Below are 19,715 nucleotides of genomic sequence, written 5' to 3'. Positions count from 1 at the left end.
CGAGCCTTCAAACCAAAATACACGAACGATGTTGCTCTGTGTCTCTTGTCGTGGGATGATCTAATTAGAACGGCTGTATCCAAGTATCTCTGTGAGAAGAAACGTAAATAAGTAATTATTTTGGGCCAAGACTCAGAAAGAAAGCCAACCAAATTCCAGCCCCACCTAAGCAAATACCCAAAAACCCAAGGGCCCCAAAGCAGACAAACCCACGCAAGTACAGAAAAGCAGAGGGTTTAACAGATAGAAACACTATTGACCAAAACAAATGGAAACACTTCCAGCCTTGTGAAGATTCGAATCTTTCCCATCGAACATTCCAAAACAAAACTAAATGCGGATCCGACGGCTGGAAAATTCCTTCCCGACCCAAAAATTCCAAAGCATAATTCCAGCATCCAGACACCAATATAGCCAGCTCCCCACACATTTGCCAACTCAACGGTCACAAATCTCACCACCGCCAAAAAACGTCGCCAATTCCTCAAAAAATCGTTTCTTATTCCTTCAGCTTATAACCCCTGTTTCTCTCTGGACCAAACTTTCTCCTCCGCCGGAAAACCATCGTTTCCGGTGGCGGGAAAGCCAATTTGTCCGTTGACGGCAACTGGGTTTTTCTTAAAGTTCGAGTCTTTGTGCGTTATTAATTTAGTTATGATGTCCGTGGCGTCGCCGAGAAAGTCAATAACAGAGAAGGTGTTTGAGAGGGTTGGCGGGTATTCCTACCTGAGCAGCTACCTCAAGAACAACGGCGGAAGCCACAGAAGCCAGAGCCACCACCGCCACAACCACCACAAGGCGTGCGATATCGACGAGAGTGATGACGATTATTACGAGGATGAGGGGACGATGGAGCTCGTGCAGATTGGAGCTGAGCGGACCAAGAACGTCTTGATTCTCATGAGCGATACCGGCGGCGGCCACCGCGCTTCCGCTGAGGCCATTCGTGATGCCTTCCGTATGGAGTTTGGTGACGAATACAGGGTAATTGCTGATCTGGGTTCTTGATTTCTCTTCTGAATTTTCTTGGGTTTTCTTCTGATCAAAATTTAAAGGTTTTTATTTAATTTTATTTTATATCGTTTTTTAATTTGCATCTGACTCTTTTTTGTTCTTGAAGTTCATAGTTTAATTTGAATCATCTTTGCCAAAGTTTTTGCCTTTTTCTACTCGGAAATATCTGCATACATGTAGAGAGAGAAAGAGAGCATTTTTATTCATCTTTCCATATTCTTTGTTCCTGCAATTATTCATGAGTCATTTATTCGATGTTTCAGATATTTGTGAAGGATGTGTGGAAAGAGTACACAGGTTGGCCGTTAAACGACATGGAGAGGTCGTACAAATTCATGGTGAAACATGTGCAGCTGTGGAAGGTTGCATTTCACAGCACCTCTCCTCGATGGATCCACAGAGTCTATCTCGCTGCTATAGCCGCCTACTATGCCAAGTACGTTCCCTTACCTCCTTCCGCTGCTTTTCGCTTTCAGTTCAACGAATACCCCATCAATAATTCTGCAAGTGGAGAGAAACTTCGGTAGAGTTGCCCTTATGTTGGGCGTTCGTGAGAGGTGCCCTACAGAAGGTGTGTTCGGGGGCTCCTACCGAATTAGTCACAAATAATCCCATTGAAGTTCGATAAAGCATGATATTTAGTTGTAATCAATTGAAGGAGCATTTTACAACTTCTACTTGTGCTTTAAGGTTTTATTTTCTCTTTGAAATGATTCTTAATCATCTGCTTTTCTCCTATTCAACTTTTAGAGACTTCAACTAATTGGTGGAGAATCTGATTCTAATCTTCATTTTTACATTGATTAGCTAATTAAGTACTAATTAGTGAAGTGTTTTAACTGAAGGGAGGTGGAGGCTGGTCTAATGGAGTACAAGCCCGACATTATAATCAGTGTGCATCCTTTGATGCAACACATTCCTCTGTGGGTGCTCAAATGGCAAGGCCTGCAGAAGAAAGTTATTTTCGTGACGGTTATCACTGACCTCAACACCTGCCATCGTACATGGTTTCATCCCGGGGTCAATAGGTGCTACTGCCCATCACAGGAGGTAGCGAAAAGGGCTCTAGTAGACGGCCTTGACGAGTCTCAAACATGTGTCTTTGGCTTGCCCATCCGACCCTCTTTTGCCCGCGCGGTTCTCTCCAAGGTGTGTAGTGTTGTATGCTTGCAACCCATCTGAAAATGTGTTTGTATGAATGAAGGTCGATATTGAGTGTTTGATTACTGAATTTTCTTAATTGTGTCCTTTTTTGCTCCCTCTAATTTGCGGTTGCGTAGGATCAACTCAGAGAAGAACTCGAAATGGACCCTGACTTGCCTGCGGTTCTGCTCATGGGAGGCGGCGAAGGAATGGGACCTGTAAAGGAAACTGCAAGGGCTCTCGCAGAAACACTCTTTGATAAAGAAGCTGGAAAACCGATAGGGCAGCTGATCATCATATGCGGGAGGAACAAAACCCTCACTGCCACGCTTGAGTCCGATGAATGGAACATACCAGTGAAGGTACAAATTAGTCCTTGCTTGTTAAAACATGTTGTCTCGACAACTTTGACGCAGTTTTTGTCAAGATCTCGATGTAGGATTTTTACATTCTTTGAATTTTCAGGTTAGAGGATTTGAGACACAAATGGAAAAATGGATGGGAGCTTGTGATTGCATCATAACAAAGGCAGGACCTGGCACAATAGCAGAAGCATTGATCAGGGGACTTCCTATTATCCTCAACGACTACATTCCCGGACAAGTGAGTGATGATCATGCATATTCTTTCCTTCTTGCGCGATTTGTTTCAACATTTCAATTAACATCTCCGCTTCGATTGACAGGAAAAGGGCAATGTGCCTTATGTGGTGGACAATGGGGCCGGCGTCTTCACCAGAAGTCCCAAGGAAACAGCAAGGATTGTAGCGGAATGGTTCAGCACCAAAACAGACGAACTCAAAATGATGTCGGAGAATGCACTTAGACTAGCGCAACCTGAGGCTGTGTTCGACATTGTCAAGGACATCCACGAGCTTGCCCTCCAACGTGGTCCTCTCACGAACATCCCTTACATGCTTACATCGTCGTTTTCGAGTTTAATTGATTGATACCTGGGGTTTAATCTTTTAATTTGATAATTCCCAGTAGTAGAAGGTCATGCTATGTACAGGTACAATTAGTTTCTAATATCATCCATCATTCTTTGGCCGCAGTGGTTGTAAATTATAATTAAGACTTCAACCTCTGGTGTGTTTTAAGATTTGTGATTTTCTTTGTTTCTTTTAAATTTTTAAATTTTAGGATGTTGAAAGTTTAGATTAATACGGAAAACTTTGCGCGAAACCGGGTTTTTAAGATTCATACAGTGAACCCTACTTAGTGGGATAAAGCTTTGTTGTCGTTAAGTTATGATTAATATGGATAGGATGGTGCCGAAGTTGACGATGTTGTATATATCAATATGTTTGCATTGTTATGCTTTGTGTTTTTGCTTCAAAGTTAACTCACTTGAGGCTTCAAAGCATGCCAAAAGTGGTATTGTCTGTAAGAAACTTTTACCCCAAGTATCTTCCCTTGGCCTCTTCAAAGCATGCCAAAAGTGGTCTTGTCTGTAAGAAACTTTTACTCCAAGTATCTTCCCTTGGCCTTTAACTATCGGCATCGTCAAGCTTATTTAAGCGGTATTTGAATCTAATCTAAATTACATGTAGGATTTATTCAATCGATATTTAAATATAATCTAAATTACGTATAAGAGAATTCAAGTTTAAATGCAGAAAAAGGAATGCATTATTCCATCCAACAAACACCAAGTTTGAATTGAACCATGCTGTCGCAACCACGTTGCAAACATAATTTCTCGTGGGCCCAACGGAAAGAAAGTGACTTTAGCACTCCGGTTCTCCTCCTAAACTTGGATGTAAACACAGAAAAATAATAATGTGCGGAAATCATTTCAAACACGAAATTAAAAGTTTGGTATTATAAATAATTGTGTTACAAAATACTTTAATGATTTAGCTAAACATAGTGGTGTGGTGTCACGTGGTTTAAGAAATCGGAAAGAGATTTTCTCCAGATCCCTTCTTTCTACTCTACCAAATTAAGGGATTTGTGCCATTGAAATTTAATTAAACGGCTACAAACAGATGCCCATTTTAAAAGTTATAATAACTTCAGTAGTTGGATCAATTTTCAATGATACGGATCCTTTAATTTGATAGATTAGAAGGAATGGATCTGGAGATGATGCCTTTCCTAAGAAATGAAAGGCTCAAAGCCGTGTGGGTCTCATCCCTAAATCAGGCAGCTCATTGGTTTGGGTTTTATAGTCAATAAAAAAAAATGGGAAATACTTTTCCTCACCCTCTAAAGTGGGAGATATTTTTTCCACTTATATAATAATATGTGGTGTCACACCGTGTTCTGAGTACATTGAATTTTTTTTTTCTTTCTAAAATGTGAAGATGCTCATTCTGTATTGTTTATTGTTAAATTAGTCTAAATTTTGAAAATTGTATTTTATGAGAGATCTTTTAATATGTCATGAACACATGCCGATACATCATGGAGAAAATTGTCCCTTGTATAATGACATATGGAGTCTCTGCTGCCCCTGTTCGAAACACATTGAAAAATCTTTTGTGTTTTAGATCAATTAAACTAAACTATTCTAAATGTTAATCAATGAGGTGGTGAGCTCCCTTCCACTTTAGGAGAAATTTGTTAGTATGCAGGAAAACATGATTTAGTACATCAAGTGCCATAACACAAGGGGTTGAATTATTTTTTTTTCTAAATTTCCAACCATTTGTATTATGACATTTAATATCTCTAATGGTGTTTCCGCATATTGAATAATTTCTCCCACTTCATGAGTAATAAAAAATGACCCAAAAAATTCTAGGCTGGCTTCGGTCCCCCTCCAACTCGAACACTTGATCTTCCATCTCAGCTATCTTGTCTCTTTTTGACAGGCTTGGTTGTTCACAGTTGGGGGAAAATGTCATTCACCGAAAAAGGAGACAAATGTTGGATTAATTTTGTAATTTTGTTTTTTTAAGCATAGACTTTTGACTAAGATTGGTAGTGGAGACCTAATCACCATTTTAAATTTAATTTGATTGTACATAATTTTGGAGGACAAAAAGTGACATCACAACATCGGAAAGGGATCCTATTCAGATTCCTTCCACCTAATCCTTATGATCCACAAATTTGGGCTCTTGAAATTTAATTCAACAGTTAAAATTATTATAACTTTTAATGGGCCCCCTTATTTGTAGCCGTTGAATCAAATTTCAAAGATTTGGATTTGTGGGTCATGAGGCTTAGGTGGAAGAGATCCAGAGAATATCTCTTTCCCACAACATTAAAATAAGGGACCGATCCATAAAAATAAAATATTTATTAAAAAAAACTTAAAACAAGGGCAACATAGAAATATTAGAGGCAAACAAGGACACAAAAAAAACAGATAATGATATCACATATTCAATATGACATCTTTCTTAACTAATTTTGTAAGAAGTATTTTGGTGTTTGCGTCGTTTTTGTGTTGTATCTATTAACCTAACGAGTCGTGTCGTGTCTAACTTATTATCTTAATGTGTTCTTAACAGGTGATTCGATTCATTAATGAGTTGTGTTATTTTGTATGGAGTTAATGGTTATACAAGAAATTGCCATTCTAATGCATGGATCTGGCAAACAATATCTCATCAAGTTCTTAAACAGATGACCCAATAACATCCAATTCGTTAAAAAACTTTTAACAAGTAACATGATAACGACCAAATCCTTAACTAGTTGATTCAAAACCTATTATTTTCGTATAGTGTAGCGAATTAACTGGTCATGCAAAATTACTAGGATTCTCCAAGAAAGCACTTCCATGCCCCAACCACAATCTACACATTTGGGCCTTTTTAGTTGTTCAACCCAATATATGTTGAACAAATGGGCCTCATGTTTGTGATTGAACAAAGTAAAAAACCCGGGTGGCGCGTAGATGTGATTGACGGTTAAGATGGCGAGTTGCAGCGTACTCTCGAAAGCGAAGTATCACCGATTCACCTTACAGGATCCAACTCCCTTCTTCCTTCCTCCCACCCACCAAATGCCAGTTCTCTGAGAACTCTCCCTCCTCCTCTAATCTCTGAAAGCTGAAAGCTTCAACATTTCCAAATCCCCATTGGAGATATTATTCGATCAGGTACTGAATTTACTGCCCAATATTTACTCCTTTAATATTAATTTTTCTTTCTGTTTTCCTGGTAATTGATAAAATCTAGAGAGAGAATGGTGTTTGGTAGCTGAGAAAATCTAGAGAGTAAGAGAAAATAACGAAACCGAATTCCTTTTCAATGATCGAGCAATAATAACTACAATTTATGTTCTCTATCAATTGCAGTCATAAGCTTCTTATTTGGGTTATTTTTCTGTTTTTTAATTTTAATTTTTCGTCATTTTTTCACCTAAATTATTGTGTAATGTCTTCATCGTTGAACATTTTCAGGGACCCAATTGGTTGTTTGGAATCAAAGCCGTGGTGATACGTCGTCGTTTGGCTCGGAAAGATGGTAAAGACTCAATCTTTTTTTCCTAATTTTCAATTTTATGCTCATCATTTTGATAGATTGTTGAGGAACATTAGCTGGTAATCGTCAAATTTTCGGTTTATCAGAGGAGCATTGTCTGTTGATCGTCAAATTTTCGGTTTTGATACATGTTTCTTTGATACACTAAGGAGAGAAATAATTGTTAGTGAAAGATTTGGCTAAAACAACACTTGACAACAACTATGGTGGCAGGTTTATCACTCTAGTTTCGTCAACGATGAAGGAATTACTAAAGCTTGTGGATGCCCTCTGTTGCCGTTGAAAAGCCACATAAAGGGACCTGCCCCGGTTTCAGAGCAAGGTCTGATATGTGTACAAACACATTCATATTGTTAGCTGATGAAATTGTTTGATTTGGTTGTAGTTTTTGTTGTTGATACGAGGAATCTTCTTGTGTGCAGATAGAACGGATATTGTTGATGAAGCGATTTCATTCTTTCGCGCTAATGTTTTCTTTAGGAACTTTGATGTTAAGAGCTCAGCCGATAAGCTCCTCATTTATTTGACATTTTATATCAATGTGGCTTTGAAGCGGCTTGAGGGTTGCAGAACTTTGGCTGAAGGAACCAAGGCCATTATTAATTTGGGACTAGAAAAAGTTCCTGTTCCTGGAGAGCCGAGTTTCCCTTTCCCGGGACTTTTCCCTCTTCCTCAGTCCCAGCAGGAAGCAGGTGAAGCTCTTTCTCATCTGTTCTTACATTTAGTTGCCAGCAAAGCTGATTCATATTATTTACTCTTATATGTTACTTGAACTTCGGCTTAATTATCTAAGGGTTTTGTTACCAAAATAGACGTTTATTCAAAAAGCCGATTAAAATTATAAGCTACTCTTATATGTTAATTGAACTTCGGCTTATTTGATGTTAATTGAACTAGGGTTTGGTTTTTGATTAAGGTACTCTTGATGTCTTCTCTGTAACTACCAACTTAATGGATATTGATGAACATAAAAGTCGAGCTGATTTGAAATATTCCAGCAGTTAACATTTCGAACAAACGCTATCACTCTAGTTCTCGTGAACTCTCACAACACAAGGAGCCCTACATTTGTTTGCATGCTTGACTTGCCTTGTTTGTTTTCAGTATTGGTTGATTTTTGACTTTCTGAGTATATGACCTTGACGTGCCTTTATATTTCTCGGCATGCCTCCCAGGTTACGGAGTATGCCTTTATTTCTTTCATAGAAGGTCTTGAATCAACGGACTTGTTGCTAGACTATCAATTCCATGTAAATCAAGAAACAGACCCTCCACAGGGAATGTTTTCGTTAGAATTTCAAATGTTTAGCTACAAACTGAACTTGAATTGTTGGTAACTAACGTGTGTTTTTCGTCTTTTGATCTTCAGTTTCACTCTTTTACATATATACACTCTCTTATTTGTCAAAGTATTGAATGGCTGCAGAATTGCTGAGGAATTATTTGAAGCAGATACGGGAGGAAGCAAGCGGGAGATTATTGAGCGTTGCTTATAGACCGAACGGGACTCCCAATAAGTGGTGGTTGGCGTTTGCCAAAAGGAAATTTATGAACATCATTGTTCCATCGGCCTGAATCGAATAGCTGCTGTTGTGGATTCTACACGGTCAGTAGTCTAGTGATGTTGAGCCACCAGATTACCTTGCAAATCAGAGATACCTCTTTCCGCAACTTACGGTTTATTCTCTCTCTTTCTTTTCCTACAGAGTCCTGTATTCGAATAAAAAAACCGACTATTCTATCGACGATGAGTTATCTGACAACTACTCTTTCATGCCAAGTTACGAAAAATGCACCAGAGTACACACAAAATACGCCCATGTGAAGGATATTCATTTCATACTCAGTCATTTGTTTGTATTTTGACCAAAATATGTTCTCTCTAGCATCCCTGTCATCGACCCGCTTCACCTTCAGGAAATGATACAGTGCGCGGAGGACCATGTCATTCGTACTTTCATAGACGGAGTAGTGATGACGTGGTCCTCCGTATTGGCACAAGGATTCTTCTCAAGGTTTATATTACTCTATAGGGATAGATTCAATTGTTTGCTGGAAAAGGAAAACAACACGATTTGTAGTAATGATTTGAGATTAAATTTGTGTAGGCAAATCTACATGAGCTAATGGGCGAAATCGTAGTCCCAAGCAATCCATAGGTTTACAGTCCAATCCCATGGCTGTGAGCCAACAAAATGATTCGGGCGGTGGTCAACCGTCTAGTGCAAGTTTAGGCACATTTCTTATTTTCCAAGTGTTGAGAGGCTAATCAGAACGATGATTAGCCGTCTAGCGCTTAAGCGAGGCTTAGGAGATCCTAAGCGGAAATTTTTAGAATAATGTTGATATTTTTTCTTTCTCAAAATCAGTGTCGATGTGATGGTGAGCATAAACCAACAATTTAAGATGATTATCGAAAATGCACTATGTAACTTGATATTCATTATCACATGAAATGATGAAAATGATTTAATGATTCGAACTTGAGAGCTTCCGTTTGTAAGTTACTGATTTTTTAGTACCAATTCTTAAAGAAGCTGAACTGCCACTACGGTACTCATCACACTCCATGACTCTCACTCCTATTCCCTTTAATCTCAGCCGTTGATCTGTCCCCCCATCCATGAACCTTGGGTCCTTTAAGCCTAGGGTTTCCACCATTTTCACCCCAATCCCCGCCACCGCCACCATCATCACCGTCCATGTCGTCGATGACCAAGATCACTCATCCCCGCCAACAGATCAACGGCCAGATTTTGCCCCATCCCTGTCCCCACCTAATCGAGTTCCTCTCCAACAACGGCTCCAAGCCCTTCCGCGCCTTACAGGACTGTCTCCGGGTCAAACCGCCCGGTGGCCGCGCCTCCATCCGCCGCGATCCCAAGGAAGTCCCGCGCTGTGGCGCGTGCGGGGAGTCTGCGCGTCCCAGGCTCTATGCGTGCATCACGTGCGCTGCCGTCCACTGTCACGTGCCATCCGGACCATCCCACGCGGCGGCTCACGCCCTCTCGATGCGTCCCGGTCACGAGATCGCCGTCGACGTGGACCGAGCCGAGCTCTTCTGCTGCGCGTGTAGGGACCAAGTCTACGATCGCGACTTAGACGCCGCAGTGGTCTTGGCTCAGACCGCCGCTTCGACGCTAGCATCCTCCGCCGCGTCAACGGTCCAGCAGTACGCGCCGGAGAATCTCCGGAAGCGACGCCGTATCGATTACAAGCCGTGGATGCCTGATCTGAGAGAGCAATACTTGGTGGGAAGAAATTCCAGTCCTCTAAACGGCGACGTTTCAGATTTACCTTGGGGATTGCGCGGGCTCAACAATTTGGGAAACACGTGCTTTATGAACTCGGTTCTGCAGGCATTGCTCCACACGCCGCCGCTGCGGAACTACTTCCTCAGCGATCGGCACAACCGCTACTTCTGCCAGAAGAAGAGCAATGCTGAGAACGCGGGGAAGAAAGCCACCGCCAATAATATTGAAAGTGGCGGGAACAAGGGTGCTGCGCGTGTGTGCTTGGCCTGCGACATGGACGCCACGTTTTCGGCGGTTTTTTCAGGGGATCGGACGCCTTATAGCCCCGCAAAGTTCTTGTACAGGTTTGTACTCTGTACAAATCGCATTTTAATTACAATGTAGGTGGTCAGGGATGCAGCGATGGCGAAAATATTGTTTGATTTTTTGGGTTTTTGCTGATTTGTTGTTGTGGTAATGCCGTAGTTGGTGGCAGTACGCTGCGAATTTGGCGAGTTATGAGCAGCAGGACGCGCATGAGTTCTTCATTTCTATGCTTGATGGGATTCATGAGAAGGTGGATAAGGATCAGCGGAGACCCGAGAGCCAAGGTTAATTCTTTCTTAATCCGAAACTTGTCTCTGTTAATTTTCATGTTGTGTTTTATGTGCATTTTACTTGAAATTCATGGGGATATCATAACATACAATTACCAAAGAACCAAATTTGAATGTGTATTGTTTCTGAATGCATGTATGGAATTTGAATCAGTAGGCCCCTGTGTATTTAATTTCTTTCTGGAAGCTCCTATAGTTGAAACCGCATTCGATTTTGTGCAAGTTGATTATTTTCTGAGAGCTTTTGAAGTTCATTTAATATTGAAATTTGTAGATAGAATCCAGTCTCAGTCATAGAGCATAGAGTAATATAAATTGTTGATTTGAAAAAAGAAGAAGATTTTATTGAATTATCTAGTTTTACTAGCTAGGGAGTTGTTGGCTTTGGGTTTGTACATTTCATAAATCGTAATTGCTTTTCATTAGCCAGCTTAGAATTTTATATTAATATCGCGTCTTTAATTTATGAGTGGCCGCATAGTGGTAAACTAGTGGTGTGAACCCGTTGATGGCTTGAGAGCTTCCCGTAATACTTCTCTCTTATATCAGAAAATGAGCTGATCATGAACTTTTACAAGATGAAGTGAAAAATTAGGTGCTATGGCAATATTGCAAGACAACTAACATAAGAGTTCCTAAGGAGCAGTTGACTTCCCCAACATATGTATTTTTTTATAGTTTTCTTTAAACTAAGGTGACTTTAACATGTAAATGCAGGGTGTGGGTTTAGGTATCTTGCTTGTTGCCCTAGGAGTTGACAAGTGCTCAAAGATTTAGGGCTAATTTTCAACCTCTACCTGCTGGCCTGAAGACGTTATCCGCTTCACCCAGTAAGTCAACTTTCATTTAGCTGTCTTGGGTTTATCTAGCTTGGGAGTTCTCGTATTTCATAATCCTCAGTTAACTCAACCTTTTTGCCATGTTTAGGGTTTAATTATAACAAGGATCCCAAACCCAGAAAATTGGAAGATTCTTTTAGGTTGGCAGCCAGAAAAAGTTTTCTCATCAGTCCTTGTGGGAGCTCCAATTCAATCTTTTCTTGCATCATCAGCCATCTTGTTGATTTCTACCTACTTGTTGGCATAGGTTATTGTCTGACTTAACTACGTTTTCTTATCATCTTGGATACTGGGTATTTTCTGTTGCCGTCCAACTTTCCTCTTGTCTGTTGCCGCTATTGCTTCTTATGACCTCATGTTGCTTGTTAATATAGTTTTTCATCATCACTGCTTAGAAAGTAAGGGGGTGCATTTTCCAAATTTTGTTGACTAATCTGGGACGTATAGGATAGCTGACTGATCTGGGACGTATAGGATGTAGAGGCTGTACACATTATCAGTAAAGCTTTCAGTGTAATTGTTATGTTAATGTTTGTCAGATTGAGATGGATTCCAAGGCATTCTATCTAGTGTATCCAGACATTAAATTTTTTTTGATATGCATCTTGACATGGATCTTCACCTGTATTTTTCCATGTACTTATTGAAAGGGAAAAAAATGTGATTCTGATAAGTTTTCATTTCTTTTATAGTGCAGGCAATGGAGATTGTTGTGTTGCTCATAGAGTTTTTTCTGGTATCTTGCGATCTGATGTCATGTGTATGGCCTGTGGTTTTACGTCTACAACATATGACCCATGTGTGGACATCTCACTGGATTTGGAACCTAACCAAGGAGGTTCTGCAAAGACTGGGTCCACGAAGTCAAGTCATTCTTGCAATGGCGAGGCGGATTGCATGAATTCCAGCCAAAACTGTGGAGTATCTACCCTCATGGGATGCTTGGACCGTTTTACGAGACCTGAGAGATTGGGCTCTGACCAGAAATTTTTTTGCCAGCAGTGTCAGGTGAGGCAGGAGTCTCTCAAGCAAATGTCCATAAGAAAGCTTCCTTTGGTTTCGTGCTTCCATATCAAGCGATTTGAACATTCTTCGGTGAGGAAAATGTCAAGGAAGGTTGACCGTTATTTGCAGTTCCCGTTTTCACTCGACATGGCTCCTTATCTTTCATCTTCCATCTTGAGGAGCCGATTTGGAAATAGGATTTTGCCTTTTGATGGGGACGAGCCTGATGCATCAAATGACTTGTGTTCAGATTTTGAGTTGTTTGCTGTCGTCACTCACACAGGCAAGCTCGATGCAGGCCATTACGTGACTTACTTGCGATTGAGTAATCAATGGTACAAGTGCGACGATGCTTGGATCACACTAGTTAATGAGAACATTGTGAGGGCAGCACAGGGCTACATGATGTTTTATGTACAGAAAATGCTGTTTTACAAGGCAAGTGAGAAACCGGGTCCTGCGTAATTGATGAAATTTTGTTGCGTGAGATGAAAGATGGAAAAAACAAAGAAGGGAAAAGTATGGAAAATCACGGTGCGGATTGTTTGCCGGAGAACAAATGTTATGGAGCTGCTTCAGCCATGGGTTAAAGAAACCAGGCAGCTCTCTACGTGCTCGGAGCTCACCGAGGACGAGGATGGGGACGGGGACGAACTCTCAGATGGAGCGTAGTGAGCCTGAGTTTTTGGGGCAGTCCTGCATTTGGGAAAAGTATTTAATTCATAAGGTTGATATTGGTGATGGCTGATTATTTTCTCCTGGATCTTCTGTCACAGATGTTAACTGGTGACTAATATCGATGTCCAAATCCGCGAATCTCATCTTTATAGATATATCTAATGATATTTATTTGGAATTTGATTGTGGATTTTCCTTTACCCTAATCTTTGGCAGCAACATTCAGCCTCTCGTTTTCTCGTTATGCACTCTTCCTTGTAGTTATGTCATTGGATTCTCGTTTCATTTATTCAATCAATTCACAGGCTATCAAGGAGTGCATGGCCAGAAAATCGGACCGAGATTTAAAAGTCATAGAAGTGATCTTTGAGATTGTTCACTTTCAATCATTTTTGTCATTCAGTGAGAAATCAACATTAAAACTGGTAGTTTCTTCAATTTAACGAAGATTTTTCATAGAAGTACTAAAATATTTTGATTGACAGTGTACAATCTCATCAATCACTTTTATCGATTTTAAATCTTCAAGATTAAAGTGAGAAATCATGTCAATTTCAGAGACCATTTTGATTATAAAGCCAAAGAAATTTAGCCTTTGAAAATTAAAAAAAAAAAAGTAAAATTGTAGAAACGTTGAAATAAAACTTAGTTAAGGAGCTATGCATATCAATATATCGTCATAATTTACGTACAATTTCTTTGCAACATAAGTTGCAGAGAAAATAGGTAATTAAGTTTCAACTTCAAGCTTCAGCCACTCTAATTTACAACATCTTATGAGTTTTTGGTTCATGAGAGTTCGAGCCAAACTTGAGGGTTTTATTACGCTAGAAGAAACACCTCGACAACTATAAGTTTTATGCGCAGGGGAGAGTGTGTTACGTCACATAACGTTACACATATATTTTTGCTTCTTCAATTGTTCTCCTCCCTTTCTGATAGTTTTCCATAAAGATGTCCCCATAATTTTCCATCTTTCTGTACAATCTTGGCCTCGACTCATCCACCAACCCTTCAAAGGGTTCAATTTTATACGACTCCCCATAGCAGAATGCCGCCACCGATATCCTCTCCTTGTCTGGATGTATCACCACCTGGTGTACAGCGCCCTTGAATGCACCGTTGCTCAAGATCTGCGGTGTCACAAACAACAACTTACGTAAACCACGCGTAGTTTAGTAACACCACGTCAACACATAGTGTCGAGAACGTTTTTGATTTACCTCTACTTGGTCGCCAACTATGATGAGAAGCGCGTCAGGAACAATGGGAGCACGAAACCACTCATCACCTTTGAGAAATTGAAGACCTTCTACTTCCTTGTCTTGCAAGACATGGGTGATTAGGGATGAGTCTGAGTGTGATTTGAAACCGAGGACGAGATCAGGCCTCGGATATGGAGGATACAAGTTGAATCTGATATCCATGTTCCCATACAGGTCGGAAAAGCAGTTGTCCTCCAAACCCAATGACCTTGTCATGGCCTTGAGGACAGTTTTTGTTACTACATTTAACTCCATGACAAGTTGGTCTAAAGTCCGCCTGCAGAATGATTTGTGTCAAAGACGATATTTTAAATTACTTTAATCTACAGCCGACTGGCATAACACACGTCTGCAGAACAACGACAAGTTGATTACCTAAAAGATTCGGGATTTTCAGGCCAAACTTCGAGCTTGCGGTTGTCTTGTGGAAACACAGTAAGGTATAGTCTATCAGTCCAATCCAGTTTTTGTTGCTCTGTATAAACCACGTCGTTTCCATATCCTTGAACGTCGTTGCCTTGTCTCAAGTACTTCTTCTTATCTTCAACTGGTAGTGCAAAAAACTGCTTCGTAATCTCTCGGACCTCGTCTAAGAATTCTGGCGACATGCCGTGGTTTATTACCTGGAACACCAAATTAATTAAAGCAACCTCCAAACACAACATGACTTTTCTTTTTATCAAGTAGAGGATTAGGTGAGGTTAACTCTTTGGTAGCGGTTGCTCTCAAACTCGAACGAGAGAAGACCAATACTGACACATGGTTTACAAACACCAACATGATTTGCCTGGAACACCAAATTAACTAAAGCAACCTCCAAACACAACATGACTTTTCTTTTTATCAGTAAAGGATTAGGTGAGATTAGCTCTTCAGTAGCGGTCGCTCTTAAACTCAAACGAGACCGACACTGACACATGGTTTACAAACACCAGCATGATTTGCAATAATCACAAAAACAAAACGGTCATCAAACGAGACCTAAATTGTTTCAAAGTACAAGAAGTTTGAATATTTGAGACCTGGAAGCAACCCAATGTGTCAAGAGCTGATCTGAGTTTCTCATATTCATCTGCAGTAATTGAAGAAGCTGCGAGGAGAGCAAGATCAATAACTGGAACATCCAGTAACTGGGGAGGAGAAGCATCTGGGACTGGGACTCCACCATCTTCAACTTTATGGATATATTTCTCTGGCACCTGTTCCTCTTGGATGAGCACCTCCTGGACAGTTTTGCATCCGAACAACTCCATCTTGGCAAGCTTCTGTAATTTGAGCTGCAAATTAAAGATCTGCGTTCATTGCTTTCACTTCTTTGAAAGCACATCAACTTGGAAGGAAAACAAAAGAAAGAGGCTAAGGGAGTCATCCTATTTAAATATTGATCGTCTCTAGTATGTTTTGAATGGTATGAATGTTGTGCGAAATTAGCACTAAAGATACGAGAAAATTCCACCAATAAAGTAATGAAGATTACATAGAGATTAACTTTCAAACCCAAAACTGACATACATTCAATAACTCTCCCTCAAACAAAGAATGGAGAAGATGAAATTACATACCAAATCTCCTCTTTCAAAAACCACAAAAGTAACACTAATATCGAATTTGCTCAGAAGGATCAAAAGATCAGGGCAGCTGCTTCCTTATCTCTCTCGATTCTTTTCCTAATCGGTTGCTCTCTCGTCTTTGAAACAGAAGGCATCATGCCTTATATAAAGTATAGTGCTGCTGGAAATGCTCAAACTGAGATTTTTTATTGAATCCTCTGTCCACCTTATATTTTTATTACAAAATTTATAATATTGACACGAAAGTTTACCTTAAACTGTGAGTGAGACTTTTCTTGTGACACACCCCGATCCTAGAATCTGGGCGTGACAGGACCATTCTAAATTACAACACCCGCAGGTGAGTCCTACTTGATTGCACCTAGTACTTATGCTCTGAATATGTGTGTTTCACAATTAAACTCACTCTAGCATGTTAGTTGGATGTTATTGCTAGTGGTTGGTTTTTATTCCTTTGTATTTCTTTTATCCTTTATGCTTCCATGTCGCACTTATGGTTACGTCACGCTCACGTGACGGTCAACACGCCCTGATTCTAGGATCGAGGTGTGTCATCTTGAACTTTCAGACACCTTATAATTTCACGTCAATTGCTATGCCAATATTATAAAATATTGTGCTAAAAAAGAAAAATAGTATTAAAAATTCCACTTCCTGAGAATTCCTTGGCATTTCGCTTCCAAAATTGATGAGATCATGAATGATGATCAATTGGAATTATTGCCCACTCAGTTGCCCTACTTTGAGTCACGGGCTGAAGATTTTTTCCATCTTTTGGCAGTTATTGCCTGACCAATTTGAACGGGCAGCAACTCTCCAACTACTCAAAAGTGAAGTTTCTGTCATCCCTTTCAATTTCATTGTATATGTCAAACAAAAAAAAATGTTTCAAAAAAAAAATGATGAACTAGATCAACATCTACGAAATCCTTAATTATTATCGTTATTATTATTAACCTTAGTTTAAGAAGAAAATAAATTGATGATGTTAACAGTCATATATTAATGAAGAAAATAAATTGATGATGTTAACATTCATATATTAATAATACAAGCATAAAATGGCCTTCTTCTTGATAATGTATTAATAACACGTTGCTAATATTATCATGTTCACTATCAATATTATTGATCTCTCATGTCATGTTCATATAAGAATAGTTGTTTTGAAAGGTAAGCACATAAACTGTTTAGTCCCATACGACAAAATGCGATTGGATAGACTTAGTGATTTTTCCTCTTGTTTTTTTTCTTATGCTCTTCTCCTTTTAGTTCTGCCATCAGTCGTGGAGTTAGTATTCTTTGTGAGAGAAGGCCTTTCATATATGTATTGAGAGAAAAAATTTTGAACTCATAACAAGAGTAATTGAAGTAATCTTCACAAAACCGAAATACTCATTAAATTTAAGAGAAAAAAATCAAAAGAAGTGTATAATACAACTAAGTGGGAGGTAGATACCATGGTAACCCATAAAATTTTTGAATTATATGAAGAAAATACAAAGAAATTTGGTGTGAATTGTTTGACAGAAAAAAGGAGGGCAAAGAGGAGGACTGCAATTAATAGTTGATTAGGTTGCTTTAGAAATAACATTAAAGTCGATTTTGAAACCCATCCTTGAGTTTCACTGAACCACAAAGACAAGACAAACAAAACTGTTAAAAAAATATAAGACATCATTGTGTCGGCCCAGAAAATGAGATTACGAAAAACACTAGACAAAACATGTCGACAACTATAAGTTTTATACGGGGGAGTAACGTTACACATTATATAATTGCTGCTTCCATTGGTCTCCTCCCTTGCTGATAGTATTCGAAATAGATGCCAACATAATTTTTCACCTTCTTGTACAATCTTGGCCTTGACTCGTCGACCAACCTTTCAAAGGGTTCAATCTCTTTATCCGACTCTGGTATGCAGAAGGCCGCCACCGATATCCTCTCCTTGTCGGAATTTGTCACCACCTTGTGTACAGGGCTCTTGAATATTCCATTGCTCAGTATCTGTGGCATCACAAACAACAACTTATGTAACCACAAGTAGAATAGTAACACGACGTCTTATGGTGACTGTTACGCCCAAAATTTCTTGCCACAAAATACATAATGTTCAGAACACTTTGATTTACCTCTACTTGATCACCAACGTTGATGAGAAGCGCATCAGGAACAATGGGAGCTCGAAACCACTCGTCACCTTTGAGAAATTGAAGACCTTCAACTTCCTTGTCTTGCAAGAGAAGGGTGATTAGGGTTCCGTCTGCGTGTGCTTTGACACCAAGGACGAGATCAGGCCTTGGACATGGAGGATAAAAGTTAAATCTGATGTCCATTTTCCCTTGTTCTCCCCCATACAGGTCGGAAAAGCAATTGTCCTCCAAATCCAATGACCTTGCCATGGCCTTGAGGACTGTTTTTGTTACCACTTGCAATTCCGTGGTATATTGGTCTAAAGTCCGCCTGCAATAATGTTCAATAACATTAACATGATTTGTACCAAAGACGATATTGTAAACGACTTTAATCTACGGAGAGAGGAATTTGAACTCAAGTCTTAGGTGGTGGAGGCACTGCCCTGGCCAACTGCATAACACACGTCTGCACAACAGAGACAAGTTGATTACCTAAAAGATTTGGGGTTTTCAGGCCACAAGTTGAGCTTACGGTTGTCTTGTGGATACACCGAAAGGTATAGTCTATCACTCCAATCCAGTGTTTGTTGCTCTGAAAAAACCATGTCGTTTCCATATCCTTGAATGTCGTTGACTTGTCTCAAGTACTTCTTCTTATCTTCCACTGGAAGTGCAAAAAATTGCTTTGCAATCTCTCGGACCTCGTCTAGGAATTCCGGCGACATACCGTGGTTTATTACCTGGAACACCAAATTAATTAGCATGATTTACAATAAACATACTCTTTAAATTTATTTTAATGCAAAATTTGTTTGAAACACCAAACTAATTAAACCAACCTCTAAACATAACATGATTTTTCTTTTTATCAAATCGAGGATTATGTGAGATTAGCTCTTCAGTGGTCGCAAGGCAGAAAGTGCCCCTCTCAAACTCGAACGAGAGAGGAACGACACATGGTACAAACACCAAAATGATTTGCAATAATCGTATAAACGAAATGGTATCAAACGAGATTTATATTGTTTCAAAGCACAAGTTGTTTGAATAGTTGAGACCTGGAAGCAACCCCATGTGGCAAGAGCTGATCTGAGCTTCTCAAGTTCATCGGCAGAGATTGAAGAAGCTGCGAGGAAAGCAAGATCAATAACTGGAACATCCATCAACTGGGCAGCAGAAGCATCTGGGACTTGGACTCCACCATCTTCAACTTTATGGATATATTTCTCTGGCACCTGTTCCCCTTGGATGAGCACTTCCTGGACAGTTTTGGAACCTAATAACTCCATCTTCGCAAGCTTTTGTAATTTGAGCTGCAAATTAAAGATCTGCTTTCGGTGCTTTCACTTCTTTGAAAGCACATGAACTTGGAAGAAAACAAAAGAAAGATGCTAAAAGAGTCTTATCCTATTTAAATATTTATCATCTCTAGGTAATGGTCAATTTTATCAACTCTTTGCATATCTTTTTTTAAATATCAACTCTTTGCATATAAAATTATGCAAGTTTAGAAATGTAGATGATATATTTGACCGTTTGGTGGCCTCTAAATATTCAAAACAATGGAAATCTCGACTTTTGTAAAGGGAGATGATTTTATACACCTCTGCTTGTGCTCATTCAATCGGAAGAATAGAAATAAATCGAAGTTAATAGAGACAGAAAATAGGTGTATAAAAATCAATTGCATTTGTAAATACAGGTACCAGCCCGAAATGGGGATGCGGAAGACTTATCTACACTTTTCAGCGCTATTATGATATCTTGTGTCAAT

General features: G+C 39.6%; 5 protein-coding genes across 8 annotated transcripts; 3 read left to right on the top strand and 2 right to left on the bottom strand.

Annotated features, from left to right (window-relative positions):
• Window positions 1-241: 241 nt before the first annotated feature.
• LOC103417972 (monogalactosyldiacylglycerol synthase 2, chloroplastic-like) lies at window positions 242-3,237 on the top strand. Its single transcript, XM_008356128.4, has 6 exons — window positions 242-984; window positions 1,278-1,450; window positions 1,860-2,163; window positions 2,295-2,519; window positions 2,623-2,760; window positions 2,843-3,237. The coding sequence occupies exons 1-6, from the start codon at window positions 655-657 to the stop codon at window positions 3,104-3,106; spliced, it is 1,434 nt and encodes a 477-aa protein (XP_008354350.1). The 5' UTR covers window positions 242-654; the 3' UTR covers window positions 3,107-3,237.
• A 2,741-nt stretch (window positions 3,238-5,978) lies between these two features.
• On the top strand, window positions 5,979-8,378 carry LOC103417973 (actin-related protein 2/3 complex subunit 3). Of its 2 annotated transcripts, XM_029108877.2 has the most exons (6): window positions 5,979-6,213; window positions 6,517-6,580; window positions 6,812-6,920; window positions 7,021-7,290; window positions 8,025-8,204; window positions 8,305-8,378. In XM_029108877.2, the coding sequence occupies exons 2-5, from the start codon at window positions 6,578-6,580 to the stop codon at window positions 8,171-8,173; spliced, it is 531 nt and encodes a 176-aa protein (XP_028964710.1). In that variant the 5' UTR covers window positions 5,979-6,213; window positions 6,517-6,577; the 3' UTR covers window positions 8,174-8,204; window positions 8,305-8,378. The 2 variants fall into 2 exon arrangements, with proteins under 2 accessions (XP_028964710.1, XP_008354351.1); XM_008356129.4 differs by having other exon boundaries at window positions 6,021-6,213; window positions 8,025-8,378.
• A 532-nt stretch (window positions 8,379-8,910) lies between these two features.
• On the top strand, window positions 8,911-13,148 carry LOC103417974 (ubiquitin C-terminal hydrolase 22-like). Its single transcript, XM_008356131.4, has 3 exons — window positions 8,911-10,196; window positions 10,318-10,442; window positions 11,985-13,148. Exons 1-3 carry the CDS (start codon window positions 9,301-9,303, stop codon window positions 12,755-12,757), a joined length of 1,794 nt encoding a protein of 597 aa, XP_008354353.2. The 5' UTR covers window positions 8,911-9,300; the 3' UTR covers window positions 12,758-13,148.
• A 467-nt stretch (window positions 13,149-13,615) lies between these two features.
• On the bottom strand, window positions 13,616-16,496 carry LOC103417975 (protein LATERAL BRANCHING OXIDOREDUCTASE 1-like). Of its 3 annotated transcripts, none has more exons than XM_008356133.4 (6): window positions 16,379-16,496; window positions 15,798-16,099; window positions 15,258-15,512; window positions 14,611-14,858; window positions 14,194-14,512; window positions 13,616-14,103 (listed from the first exon to the last, which is right to left on the bottom strand). In XM_008356133.4, exons 3-6 carry the CDS (start codon window positions 15,486-15,488, stop codon window positions 13,864-13,866), a joined length of 1,038 nt encoding a protein of 345 aa, XP_008354355.2. In that variant the 5' UTR covers window positions 15,489-15,512; window positions 15,798-16,099; window positions 16,379-16,496; the 3' UTR covers window positions 13,616-13,863. The 3 variants fall into 3 exon arrangements, with proteins under 3 accessions (XP_008354355.2, XP_008354357.2, XP_008354358.2); XM_008356135.4 differs by having other exon boundaries at window positions 15,258-15,500; window positions 16,379-16,456; XM_008356136.4 differs by lacking the exon at window positions 16,379-16,496 and having other exon boundaries at window positions 15,258-15,527; window positions 15,798-16,077.
• Window positions 16,497-17,358: 862 nt separating this feature from the next.
• LOC103406711 (protein LATERAL BRANCHING OXIDOREDUCTASE 1-like) lies at window positions 17,359-19,715 on the bottom strand. The gene is made up of 4 exons (XM_008345702.4): window positions 19,000-19,715; window positions 18,434-18,681; window positions 17,939-18,269; window positions 17,359-17,813 (listed from the first exon to the last, which is right to left on the bottom strand). The coding sequence occupies exons 1-4, from the start codon at window positions 19,228-19,230 to the stop codon at window positions 17,577-17,579; spliced, it is 1,047 nt and encodes a 348-aa protein (XP_008343924.2). The 5' UTR covers window positions 19,231-19,715; the 3' UTR covers window positions 17,359-17,576.

The sequence above is a fragment of the Malus domestica genome, chromosome 02, assembly GCF_042453785.1.
Source record: "Malus domestica chromosome 02, GDT2T_hap1".
In the NCBI taxonomy this organism is placed as follows: domain Eukaryota; kingdom Viridiplantae; phylum Streptophyta; class Magnoliopsida; order Rosales; family Rosaceae; genus Malus; species Malus domestica.
This window is presented reverse-complemented; position numbering and strand designations above follow the sequence as displayed.